This window comes from Pelodiscus sinensis, chromosome 19 (genome assembly GCF_049634645.1).
Source record: "Pelodiscus sinensis isolate JC-2024 chromosome 19, ASM4963464v1, whole genome shotgun sequence".
Classification (NCBI taxonomy): Eukaryota; Metazoa; Chordata; order Testudines; family Trionychidae; genus Pelodiscus; species Pelodiscus sinensis.
The window spans coordinates 20392262-20403862 of record NC_134729.1 but is presented as its reverse complement, the minus strand read 5'-3'; the positions used below and the strand labels follow the sequence as shown (position 1 = coordinate 20403862).

Genomic DNA, 11601 nt, shown 5'->3' with positions numbered 1-11601 from the left:
TTCCACAGACACCTGTATAGGTACGGCAGACTTACACCCACGTAACTTGAGATAAGAATCTGTCTGATACGTCCGGGCGTGCAGCCAGGAGTGTGTGTGTTTGAACTTCTCTTATTTCCAGAGTGCAACTGCCTTGTGTGAGTGCAAAAGCAACGAGGAGTCCTGTGGCACCGTACGGATTTATTGGGGCATAAGCTTTTGTGGGCATCTGATGAAGTAGGCCTTTGCCCCTGAAAGCTTATGCTCCAATAAATCTATTAGTCTATTAAGTGCCACAGGACTCCTCGTTGCTTTTGCAGTTTCAGACTAACACGGCTACCCCTCTGGGGGTGGGTGGGTGTGTGTGGGTGTGTGTGTGTGTGCGCGCGCGTCTGTAGGGATGCATGAGTGTGTGTTGGGTGCTGAAGCTTTTTTGATGGGCTGTGTCTAGACTGGCATGATTTTCCGCAAATGCTTTTAACGGAAAACTTTTCCGTTAAAGCAGTTGCGGAAAAGAGCATCTAGATTGCGGAAAAGCGTCCGTGCCAATCTAGATGCGCTTTTCCGCAAAAAAGCCCCGATCGCCATTTTCACGATCGGGGCTTTTTTGCGCAAAACAAATCTGAGCTGTCTACACTGGCCCTTTTGCGCAAAAGGGACTTTTGCCTGAACGGGAGCAGCATAGTATTTCCGCAAGAAGCACTGATTTCTTGCATGAGATCGTCAGTGCTCTTGCGGAAATTCGAGTGGCCAGTGTAGACAGCTGGCAACTTTTTCTGCTTTTTGCGGAAAAACTTGCCAGTCTAGACAAAGCCATGAGGTTTTCCTAGTGTTTTTGATGCTTTTCCAGGCAGGGCCGGACTAAGGGGTGGGCGAGCCAGGCAGCTGCCCAGGGCACCAACCAATGGGGGGCAACTGATGGCAGCCGTAAGGGACATCCCACAGTGCCGGCCCCCCCCATCCCCATGGCGCCAGCCAGCAGCGCCCTTCCCCCCATGGCCGCGGGGCCCTGCAGCGCCAGCAGTGGTGGCCGGGCTGGGCAGCGCATGTGCCATGCACCCCGGGGGTGGGCCCATGCCCCCAGGGGGTCGGGCCCGCACATGCGTCGTGCACCTGGGGGCGGTCCGGCATGCCAAAATGGCTCGGGCCAGCCCTGTTTCCAGGTGGGATTCAACTTCCTGAAGGGAGGCTCCAATGAGGATGAAGAGAGGCTGTTCTCAGTAGTGATGGATGGCAGAACAAGGAGCGATGGTCTCAAGTTACACTGGGGGAGATCTAGGTTGGAGATTAGGAAAAACTGTTTCCCTAGGAGGGTGGGGAAGCACTGGGATGGGCTCCCTAGGGAGGTGGGGAAATCTCCATCCCTAGAGGTTTTTAAGTCCCGGCTTGACAAAGCCCTGGCTGAGATGATTTAGTTGGGTTGGTCCTGCTTCGGGCAGGGGGCTGGACTCAGTGACCAGCAGAGGTCTCTTCCAGCCCTAGGATTCTATAATCCCTGATTTATTTAGGATTTCTAAGGCAATGTTATTTCAGAGAAAAATTCATCTCTTTAAAGGGGGCTTTTATTAGGACGAGAGCCCTAATTTCCCCTTGGATCCAATCCTGGCATGACCCCTTCATTACAACACCTGTTATAGAAATAACTGTGATTGTAGTATAGTCAGCACCGTGGCTTCACTGGAGGATCCACAAGAGGGTCAGATGGTGCAGGATAGGAAAAGCTCTTGTTTAAATCAAGACGTAATTAGCCACTTGCCCAGTGTCATGACCATGAGGGATGGGCAGCAGCCTGGGGACTAAGGGGTTAACTGCACCTAGACTGGTAGCAGTCAGCCAATAGAAATACAGATAGGGATTTCAAACTGAGACAAAGGAATTTTGGTTTTTTTTCCCTCCTTTGTCTCTGGGTCAGTTTTTCTCCAGATACTGAGGGGGACAGACAACATGTCTCTCTCCAAGAAAAGACTTCAAAATGTGTAAGTAGGGTGAAGTTTAGGTAAATCTGTTAGGTTTTATTGTTTTATGGTTTGGGACTGTGGATCTGATGTCTGTGCATTTAGAAATGGGGTTTCCCCTCTTTTGTAATTAAGTTTTGTTCCCATGGGAAAACTCCCCATGAGTTTATTAATTGGTGGGTCTTCCATCTAGCCAATCAAACTATGTTTGTAACAGGAGTATTGTTCTGATAATAAAAGTTCTTCCTCTTTTATTAATCTAGTATTGGTTCAGTTCTGTGTCCTGGAAAATCTGTCTGTGGGATCTGCCTGCCTCTGACTAGGGGATAGCAGCCACAGACTGCAATTTGCATTTTCTCTTTTCTTTTTCAAGCTCTTTGGGGTTGGTTTCAAGTGTCCACCCCTGTTTGTGGGCTCAAAAGCACTTGGTGGGGGCGGTGGATTTTTATCCCCAAAAATCTAGGGTTTTAGGATTTTTTGGGGGGGAAGTTTTATACCAAAGCCTGGGAAGAGAAGGTTTTGTGGGGACCTGCAAAAGTACCCCTTTTGCATTCATCGTGCCAGGGTGGGGAAGCAGTCTTGATACCCGGGGAGAGGGCCACGCCCTCCAGAAAGGTTACAAGAAGACAAGGTTTAGGTAAGATGTGTTTGAAAAATTGTCTGGTGTGCTACTTCCTTGTAGCAGGTGAAGTGATTGGCAGTCACAGCTGTTCACCCTGGCGGACTCTTCCCCCCACTCTTTAGTCCACAAGTCTGACCTCCTTGGTGCGTACAGCATGTCTACACTAAAATCAGACAAACCTCCAGAGAGTGTTCCCCTGCCCCCTTCGGAGCTCTGGTCAGCTGGCTCACGCTCATGCTACACCGCGATGTGTAGCCCGGCAAACCCAGAGTCAGTTGACCGGGTCTGTGAGGCTTTGCCGTGCTCTTGTTGTTTCACAAGGCAGATGCGTCCTTAGAGGTACTTTCCAGCCAAGAGTCTCGAGCCCTTTAGAAACATCAGGGAATGAAGCTTGCCACATCCCGGCCGGACGTGGGATGCTGTGGGACTTGGGGCACAAAATCACGGTGCCAACCAGGCGTGACAGAGGGGGGTGGCCAAACCTGAGCTGGGCGCGGGCTGTGGGGCAGGAATGTGGAGTGGGCCTAGATGGGGGTTAGGCTTCGTATAGCCAGGAATATACATTTTGCCTATAACTAACTTCTTCTTCCTCCTATCGGGCAGTGCTTTAATCTTAAACTTGTGAGCACCTCCATCTGCTGTTACTATGGTGACCCTGCACTTATGCACCTGCTGAGTTTCTGTCCCGACAGACCCCCCAAGCCGATATCGACTGACTTCTCTTGGACCACACGCAGCTGCCCGGCCGATATCCGGGCGCTGTGTAACTCTGCCTGAGAATGGTAAAAGAGAACCAGACCAAGAGGAAATGTCTGCAGAAAACACAGCGATGGGGCTGCCATTCTCGGAGTGACAGAATTCACTTCCTCTCTGTCTTTGCATCCGGAGCAGTATATTGCTGAAGATTAGACTTCTAGCCCGTTACAAACCCAGAAAACAAACCCCATTTTTGGAAGGCCAAACAAAACCTGGCCAGGCAGGTGTCCACCTCTAAAGTCATGTATACCATGTGGCTGTGCTAAGCACATAGGCTATGTCTACACTGGCAGCTTCTTGCACAAGAACTGTTTTGCGGAAGAGTTCTTGTGCAAAAGGTCTTCCACAAGAGCACGTCCACACTGCCATGTGCTTTGGTGCAAGAGCATCCATGGCAGTGTGGATGCTCTCTTGCACAAGAAAGCTCTAATGGCCGTTTTGACCATAGGGGCTTCTTGTGCAAGAAATTCATGTTGCCTGTCTACACTGCCCTCTTGTGGAAGAGCTCTTGCACAAGAGGGCTTATTCCTTGTGGGGAGAGGAATAACTCTTCTGGAAGAAGCCATGTTTTCTGACGCTATACTATAAATTTACTTGTGCAAGAACACGCGTGTAGTGTAGACAGCCAGTAAGTTTTTGCACAAGAGCGATTGTTCTTGTGCAAGAAGCATGCAGTGTAGACATAGCCGTACTGTACAGCGCAGAGACCTACCCATGGGCAGCAGCTAACAAAAGAGACTGGAGGTGGCCCATCATGGACTGCTGAGAAAGTCGCTGACACCAGCTGTGTGCTTGTGCGGCCACTCAGGAGAGATTCAGATTCTGCTAATTAGCTGGACAGCTAGGTTTTGTGTTTCTATGGGTGGTGCACATTTACACATGCCTCAGTGCACATAAAAAAATTATTCCGCCCATGGATGGAAAAAAATCCATACAGGGATGGAAAAGATTGCACTGCATATTTCCTGGAAAGACAAAATAACCAAGGGAAGAGTACGGAAGCAACCTGTTAGAAAGGACACATGGGAGATGTGCTGAGCCTTGAACTGGGCATGCGAGGGAGGTCAGAGAAAATGAGGAAGGCGAAGGAAGAAGTTGTTGACGATTGTGCTAGAGGATATTGAAGACTGTGGTGAACTGCATGAGGAAGTAAAACAACTAGTGCCTGACTGTGATCAGAGGAGGAACTGGACTGCTCACAGCCCAGGAAGCAGAGAGGAGAGATGTTATCTCAGGAGCTGGATGCAAAGTGGAATCTCCACCTGATACTGCAGTGCAGTCCAACTCACTCAGGTTTAAAAGCCAGGCTGGCTGGGAGCTCCTGGGCTGCTTCTGCTGCAACCATGAACAATCGAACTTCAGCTCCACAGCCCCAGCCTCACGTGGCCCCAGGCCCGGGCTGTGCCACATGAGTGCCTTGCTGTGGTCCCTGCTCTCGTGGCCAGCATCTGTGGCTGCCCAGGACGGGCGTGTCAGGTGTAGACAGACTCTGGTCCCTGGTGGCACTTTGCCATCTTGTCTAGCTGTGCTGGGAGCAGTGGGGCTGACAGCCACCGCAGGCCCTGGAGCAAGGTGTGTGTGTGTGTGTGTGTGTGTGTGTGTGTGTGTGTGTGTGTGTGTGTGCGCGCGTGGGGGGGGGTGGCCCTGGAGCCATGCCCTGGAAGGGCGGGGCTTCTGGTGGAAGGGGCAGGGCTCGGATAGAGAGCCCTCAGTGCCACTTGGATGACGGCATGTGCCTCTCTCTGCCGTCAGAGCTGTGCCTACGAGCAGCGTCAAGGTGGCTGGGAGCTCCAGATCCCTTAGAAGTATCAGGTCCTGGGGCAACTGCCCTATTTGCTCCCACCTGTCTGTGGGCCAGGCTGGGAGTAGAAGGGGGTGACCCTGACTGGCGGCTGCCACCAGTGGTGTGGCACCAGTAACAAGGGTGGGTGTGATGGGGTTGTTCCCCAGTTTGCCTCCCATGCCACTGATGCTCGCTTTCTTGTACTCTGGGGCTCTCCACCACCCTGTCCTGTTGGGTCAGATCCTCTGGTCTCCCCCGGACAAGGCACAGAATTGGGGTAACAGCCCTGCTGCAGAGCAACAGTCACTGAACCAGCTCAGCTCCGGAAGGACTCAGTTCAAGGGCCCAGGAAACCAACCCCCAAATAGGACCAACCCTTCCACCCCCAAATAAGTCTGTCTTTTCTGTGTAGAAATCTTTCATAGGGAAAGCCCATAAGGTTTGGATTATTCATTCTCTTTATCAGTGAAAGAGATATGCACAATGGTTGCTGGCCCCTCCCAGTAACAATTATTTTCACAGGGCCTAATGATAAACAAAAACATTTTTATTTAAGTACAAAAAGTAGCATTTAAGTGGCTCCAAGTGAAAACAGTCAGATCAAAGCAGATGCTTTTGTGGAAAAACTTTCCAGCTGTCTACGCTGGCCGCTTGAATTTCCGCAAGAACACAGACGATCTCATATTGTCAGTGTTCTTGCGGAAATACTATGCTGCTCCCGTTGGGGCAAAAGCCCTCTTGTGCAAATGCTTTTGTGCAAGATGGCCAGTATAGACAACGCGGTATTGTTTTGTGCAAAAAAGCCTCGATGGTGAAAATGGCGATCGGGGCTTTCTTGCGCAAAACCGCATCTAGATTGGCACAGACGCTTTTCCACAAAAAGTGCTTTTGCGCAAAAGCGTCCGTGCCAATCCAGAAGCTCTTTTCCGCAAATGCTTTTAATGGAAAAACTTTTCCGTTAAAAGCATTTGCAGAAAATCATGCCAGTCTAGACGTAGCCCGTGTGTGAGGAAGCAGGTCTAGGGTGGGGTCAGTGACTCCGCCCCTCAGATGGGCAGAAACTGGGAACATCTGGAATAGTGATAGAAATGTAGCTATGTTAGTCTGGGGTAGCTGAAGCAAAATGCAGGACACTGTAGCACTTTAAAGACTAACAAGATGGTTTATTAGGTGATGAGCTTTCGTGGGCCAGACCCACTTCCTCAGATCAAATAGTGGAAGAAAATAGTCACAACCATAGATACCAAAGGATACTTCATATGAGTTCATTTTTTTTAATTGTATCCTTTGGTATCTATGGTTGTGACTATTTTCTTCCACTATTTGATCTGAGGAAGTGGGTCTGGCCCACGAAAGCTCATCACCTAATAAACCATCTTGTTAGTCTTTAAAGTGCTACAGTGTCCTGCATTTTGTGGGAACACCTGGCACATCCCTCGCTGGGGCCCAGCAGGGAGCCAGCATCATGCACAGGCGATGGGTGGGGAATGCTCGACATTTTCACAGGCATTTCACAATGACTTGAACACCAGCCTGCGTGGCCACTTCAGTTCGGAGCCAACCGCGCCTCCTGCTTGACTCCGTCGTGGGCAGAAGTGGGGCGGAGGCCAGTCCTGGGCAGGGCGCGGGAAAGGCAGCCTCCCCTTGCTTTCCTATGATGCTCCATTCTCACAGATAAACAACTGTGTTCAGGGAGGTGGGGACGTGTGTTTTGTTTCCTGAACAGCCACCGTGTCCCCGCCTGCTGCGTGGAACAAAAGCTCCAATGAGTGCCCCCCCCCCCACACCAGTCAACGGCACAAGGGCTGCCTCTGAATGCAGAGCATTACTCACACCCCTCCCGTGTCACTGGGCGCCTGGCGGAGGGGCCGGAGCTGCCACATGACCAAATAGATGACTTAAGGCAAACAGATCTGGGTGGCACAGAGCTTTGGCGCACAGAGCCCCCATTGTCCAGGCAAAAAGCCTCCTTTTCACCAGAGATCGGCCCACGAGGGAAGGCGGCGCGGATGAGAACATAAGAACTTAAGAACGGCCATACTGGGTCAGATCAAAGGTCCATCTAGCCCAGTGTCCCGTCTGCTGACAGTGGCCAATACCAGATGCCCCAGAGGGAGGGAACATAACAGGTAATCCTCACGATTCCTCGCCTGTCATCCATTTCCAGACAAACAGAGGCTACCTACTCATCCTGGCTAATAGCCTCCATGAATCTATCTAGTTATTTGTTGAACCCCGTGCAAGTCCTAGTCTTCACATCCTCTGGCAAGGAGTTCCACAAGTTGACTGTACGCTGAGTGAAGAAAAACTTTCTTTTGTTTGTTTTAAACCTGCTACCTATTAATTTCATTTGGTGACCCCTAGTTCTTGTTGGGATTGGACCGATGGTCCATCTAGGCCAGTATTATTTCTTCCCAGAGTGGCTGGTGCCAGATGCTTCAGAGGAAATGACCAGACCAGGACAATTATTGGGTGACCCCACCTGCTGTTGTCCAGTCCGGGCTACTGGGAGTCAGAGGTTTAGGGACACTCAGAGCAATGCATTTTGGTTCCTGACCCTCTTGCCTAATAGCCATTGATAGCCCTGACTCCCTGAAACTCATCTAATTTCATTTTTAACACTGTTATACTTTGGGTCTTCACAACATCTTCTGGCAGTGAGTTCCACAGCTTGACTGTGGGTTGTGTGAAGAAATACTTCCTTTGGTTTATTTTAAATTTACTTCCTATTAATTTCATTGGGTGACCTCTGGTTCTTGTGTTACAGGAAGGGGTACATAACACTTCATTATTTGCTTTCACCACACCAGTCCTGATTTTATAGACTGGGTCCCCAGTGGTACTGCATCCGACTAGTCCGGCAGTACTACATCCGACTGTTGGTCTGGCAGTACTGCAGCAGGCTGTTGTTCTGGCGGTACTTCATTAGACTGTTGGTTTGGCTGGATCCCCTCCTCCGGTATAAGCTCAGAAGGTTATGAATTCAGCTATCTGATTCCTATACAGGCAGTGCTTAATTTGGGCTAAGATGAGTCCTGGCACCTTGGGGCTTGGCAGTTCGTAGCCCAAGCACATCTGGGCTTGCTGCATCCGTTCCGAATGAGTCCCGATACGGCTTTCATTACCAATTCAGTCCAACATACTGGCCCTGGACGGGACACTGCAGCTTTGGGGATTGTACCACATTCGTGCACTTGGCCTCAGCTCTCAGCACGTGGTCTCCACAGGACCCATCAGGATGCCCTGTATGAGGCAGCCACTCCGGCTTGCTGCTTGCCTTGTGTCATTCAGGCAGGCCCGCAAACATTGCAAGAGCCGGCTCCGTTAACTGACTTGAGGGCCTGTTCTGATCCGCCAGCCATTCAGGGCCTGGGCATGAAGCCCTCTGTGCTTAAGAAACTTCAGCCAGTGCAGGAGGCTGTGGCACAGGGGTGGGCCATGGGCGGCCCATGGGACCGGGTCTTTACTCTTGCCTAGGGACAGAGTGGCTGGATTCCGCTGGTTTCCCTCCACGTGGTGGTTTTTTTCCCTGCCCCTGTTACTTTCCTGGGACTCTCCTTGGAATGCAACCGAGAAGTAAGAGGCGTTTGCTGCCCCGCCTCCGGCCAGGGGCGCCCCAGGAATCCCTCCACTGCCGTTCAATGGGGGGGGGGTGCTGCGCAGAGCCCCCCCCCCCCAAGCTGGGAAGTAGAGCGGGGGCTGCGGGAGGCCAGAGCGCAGGGGGCTGCACCCGGGCCAGGCTGCTGCCCGGAGCGAGGGGCCCCGCGCACCGCCCAGCCCCCGGCGCGGCGCCCGGCAGGGCGGGGACCAGCTGGCGGGCGCGGCGCAGAAGGCGCAGGCTGCGCGCAGCGGGGGGCCGGCGGCGCAGCATGGACGAGCCCAGCCTGCTGCGGCGGCGCGGGCTGCAGGTGAGCGCGGCTCCCCGGCACTGCCTGCCCCGGCCGAGCCCCGCGCCTGCCCCGGCCGAGCCGGGGAGGAGCCTGGCAGCGAACGGGACTTCCCGCAGCGCTGAGCCAGGGCGGTGCGGGGGGTGGGGGGGCTGTGTGTGTGTGTGTGTGTGTGTGTGTGTGTGTGATGGGGGCTGGAGGAGTGACAGGTGGGTGTGATGGGGGCTGTGTGTGTGTGTGTGTGTGTGCTGCGGGCTGTGTGTGTGATGGGGGCTGGAGGAGTGACAGGTGGGTGTGATGGGGGCTATGTGTGTAGTGTGTGTGTGTGTGTGTGTGATGCGGGATGTGTGTCTGTGTGATGTGGGCTGTGTGTGTGTGATGGGGGCTGGAGGAGTGACAGGTGGGTGTGATGGGGGCTGTGTGTAGTGTGTGTGTGTGTGTGTGTGTGTGATGCGGGCTGTGTGTGTGTATATGTGATGGGGGCTATGTGTGTAGTGTGTGTGTGATGGGGACTGTAGGAGTGACAGGTGGGTGTGATGGGGGCTGTGTGTGTGTGTGTGTGTGTGTGTGTGTGTGCTGCGGGCTGTGTGTGTGATGGGGGCTGGAGGAGTGACAGGTGGGTGTGATGGGGGCTATGTGTGTAGTGTGTGTGTGTGTGTGATGCGGGATGTGTGTGTGTGATGGGGGCTGGAGGAGTGACAGATGGGTGTGATGGGGGCTGTGTGTGTGTGTGTGTGTGGGATGGGGGCTTGAGGAGTGACAGGTGGGTGTGATGGGGTTGTGGGGAGGATGGGGGCTGTGTGTGTGTAAGGTGTGTGCGCGATGGGGGCTGTGTGTGTGTGTGATGCGGGCTGTGGGTGTGTATATGTGATGGGGGCTATGTGTGTAGTGTGTGTCTGTGTGTGATGCGGGCTCTGTGTGTGTGTGTGTGTGTGTGTGATGGGGACTGGAGGAGTGACAGGTGGGTGTGATGGGGGCTCTGTGTGTGATGCGGGCTGTGTGTGTGTGTGTGTGTGATGGGGGCTGGAGGAGTGACAGGTGGGTGTGATGGGGGCTGTGTGTGTGTGTGTGTATGTGATGGGGGCTATGTGTGTAGTGTGTGTGTGTGATGGGGACTGGAGGAATGACAGGTGGGTGTGATGGGGGCTGTGTGTGTGTGTGTGTGTGGGATGGGGGCTTGAGGAGTGACAGGTGGGTGTGATGGGGTTGTGGGGAGGATGGGGGCTGTGTGTGTGTAAGGTGTGTGCGCGATGGGGGCTGTGTGTGTGTGTGTGATGGGGACTGGAGGAGTGACAGGTAGGTGTGATGGGGGCTCCGAGTATAGGGTGAGTGACAGGGCTGTGTGCATGTGATGGGGGCTGAGTGTGTGTGTAGGGTGTGTGTGATGGGGGCTGGCTGTGTAGGATGGGTGACAGGACTGTGTATGAATGTTGGGAGCGAGTGTGTGCAGGGTGTGTATGATGGGGAGCTGAATGTGTGACAAGTGGGTGGGTGGCTGTAGGGTGGGTGTGATGGGGGACTGGGGTGTAGAGAGGATGTGATGGAGGTTGGGGGTGTAGGGTGGGTGTGGTGGCAGCTGGGTGCATGTGATGGGAGTTGTGTTTGGGCATAGAGGGTGTGATGGGGAGCTGAGTGCTACCACAATGTATACAGGGTGGGGAGATGGGTCGGGCTGAGAGCCATTGAAACAACTTTATAGACACAACCCTCATCATAGCTTAGAAAAGAGGAGACTAAGGGGGGATATGGTAGAGATCTATAAAATCATGACCAGTGTGGAAAAAGTGAATAAGGAAACGTTATTTACTTATTCCCACAATATAAGAACTAGGGGTCACCAAATGGAATTAATAAGCAGCAGCCTTAAAACAAACAAAAGGAAGTTTTTCTTTGTTCAGCGCACAGCCCACCTGTGGAACTCCTTGCCAGAGGATGTGGTGAAGACTAGGATTTTAACAGGGTTCAAAAAAGAGCTAGATAGATTCATGGAGGTTAGGTCCATCAATGGCTGGGTAGGAATGGTGTCCCTAGGCTCTGTTTCTCTGGAAGTGGGTGATAGGGGAAGGATCAAGTAAGGATTACCTGTTGTGTTCCCTCCCTCTGGGGCATCTGCTATTGGCCACTGTTGGCAGACAGGATACTGGGCCGGATGGACCGTTGGTCTGACTCATTCTGGCCATTTTTATATTCTTATGTTCTTATCCCCTGCATCTTATGGAAACTACTTCAGGCCAAGGGGAGTGGCTGTCAAAAACATCTCACATTATAGTGTGAGATGGGTACAGCATGTGTACATGGAGCGTGACAGGGCTGTGAGGGTACGATGGGCGTGATGGCTGCGTGTGTATGGGGGGGCTGCATATGTGACAGTGAGAGGTACTGGCCTGAGTGTGTTGGGGAGCTGAGGGGCTGTGCAGTGTGTGTATGTGATGGGGGAGGGGTGGGAGCTGGGAGGATGCATAGCACCCCGAGTATGGGTTGGGGGGTGGGAGGATGCATAGCACCCCATGCATGGGTGGGGGGATACAGAGCACCCTGTGTATGGGTTGGGAGGCTGGGAGGATGCATAGCACCCCATGTATGGGTTGGGGGGCGGGAGCATGCATAGTGCCCCATGCA

At 52.8% G+C, this 11601-nt stretch overlaps 1 protein-coding gene across 1 annotated transcript in view; it reads left to right on the top strand.

The window, feature by feature from the left end:
• The first annotated feature begins 8896 nt into the window (after positions 1-8896).
• MAST3 (microtubule associated serine/threonine kinase 3) overlaps positions 8897-11601 on the top strand; it is an 87060-nt gene continuing 84355 nt past the window's right edge. Inside the window, exon 1 of the mRNA XM_075902929.1 lies at positions 8897-9003. Within this exon, the coding sequence (XP_075759044.1) occupies positions 8965-9003 (39 nt within the window). The 5' untranslated portion in view covers positions 8897-8964. The remainder of the gene's footprint in view (positions 9004-11601) is intronic.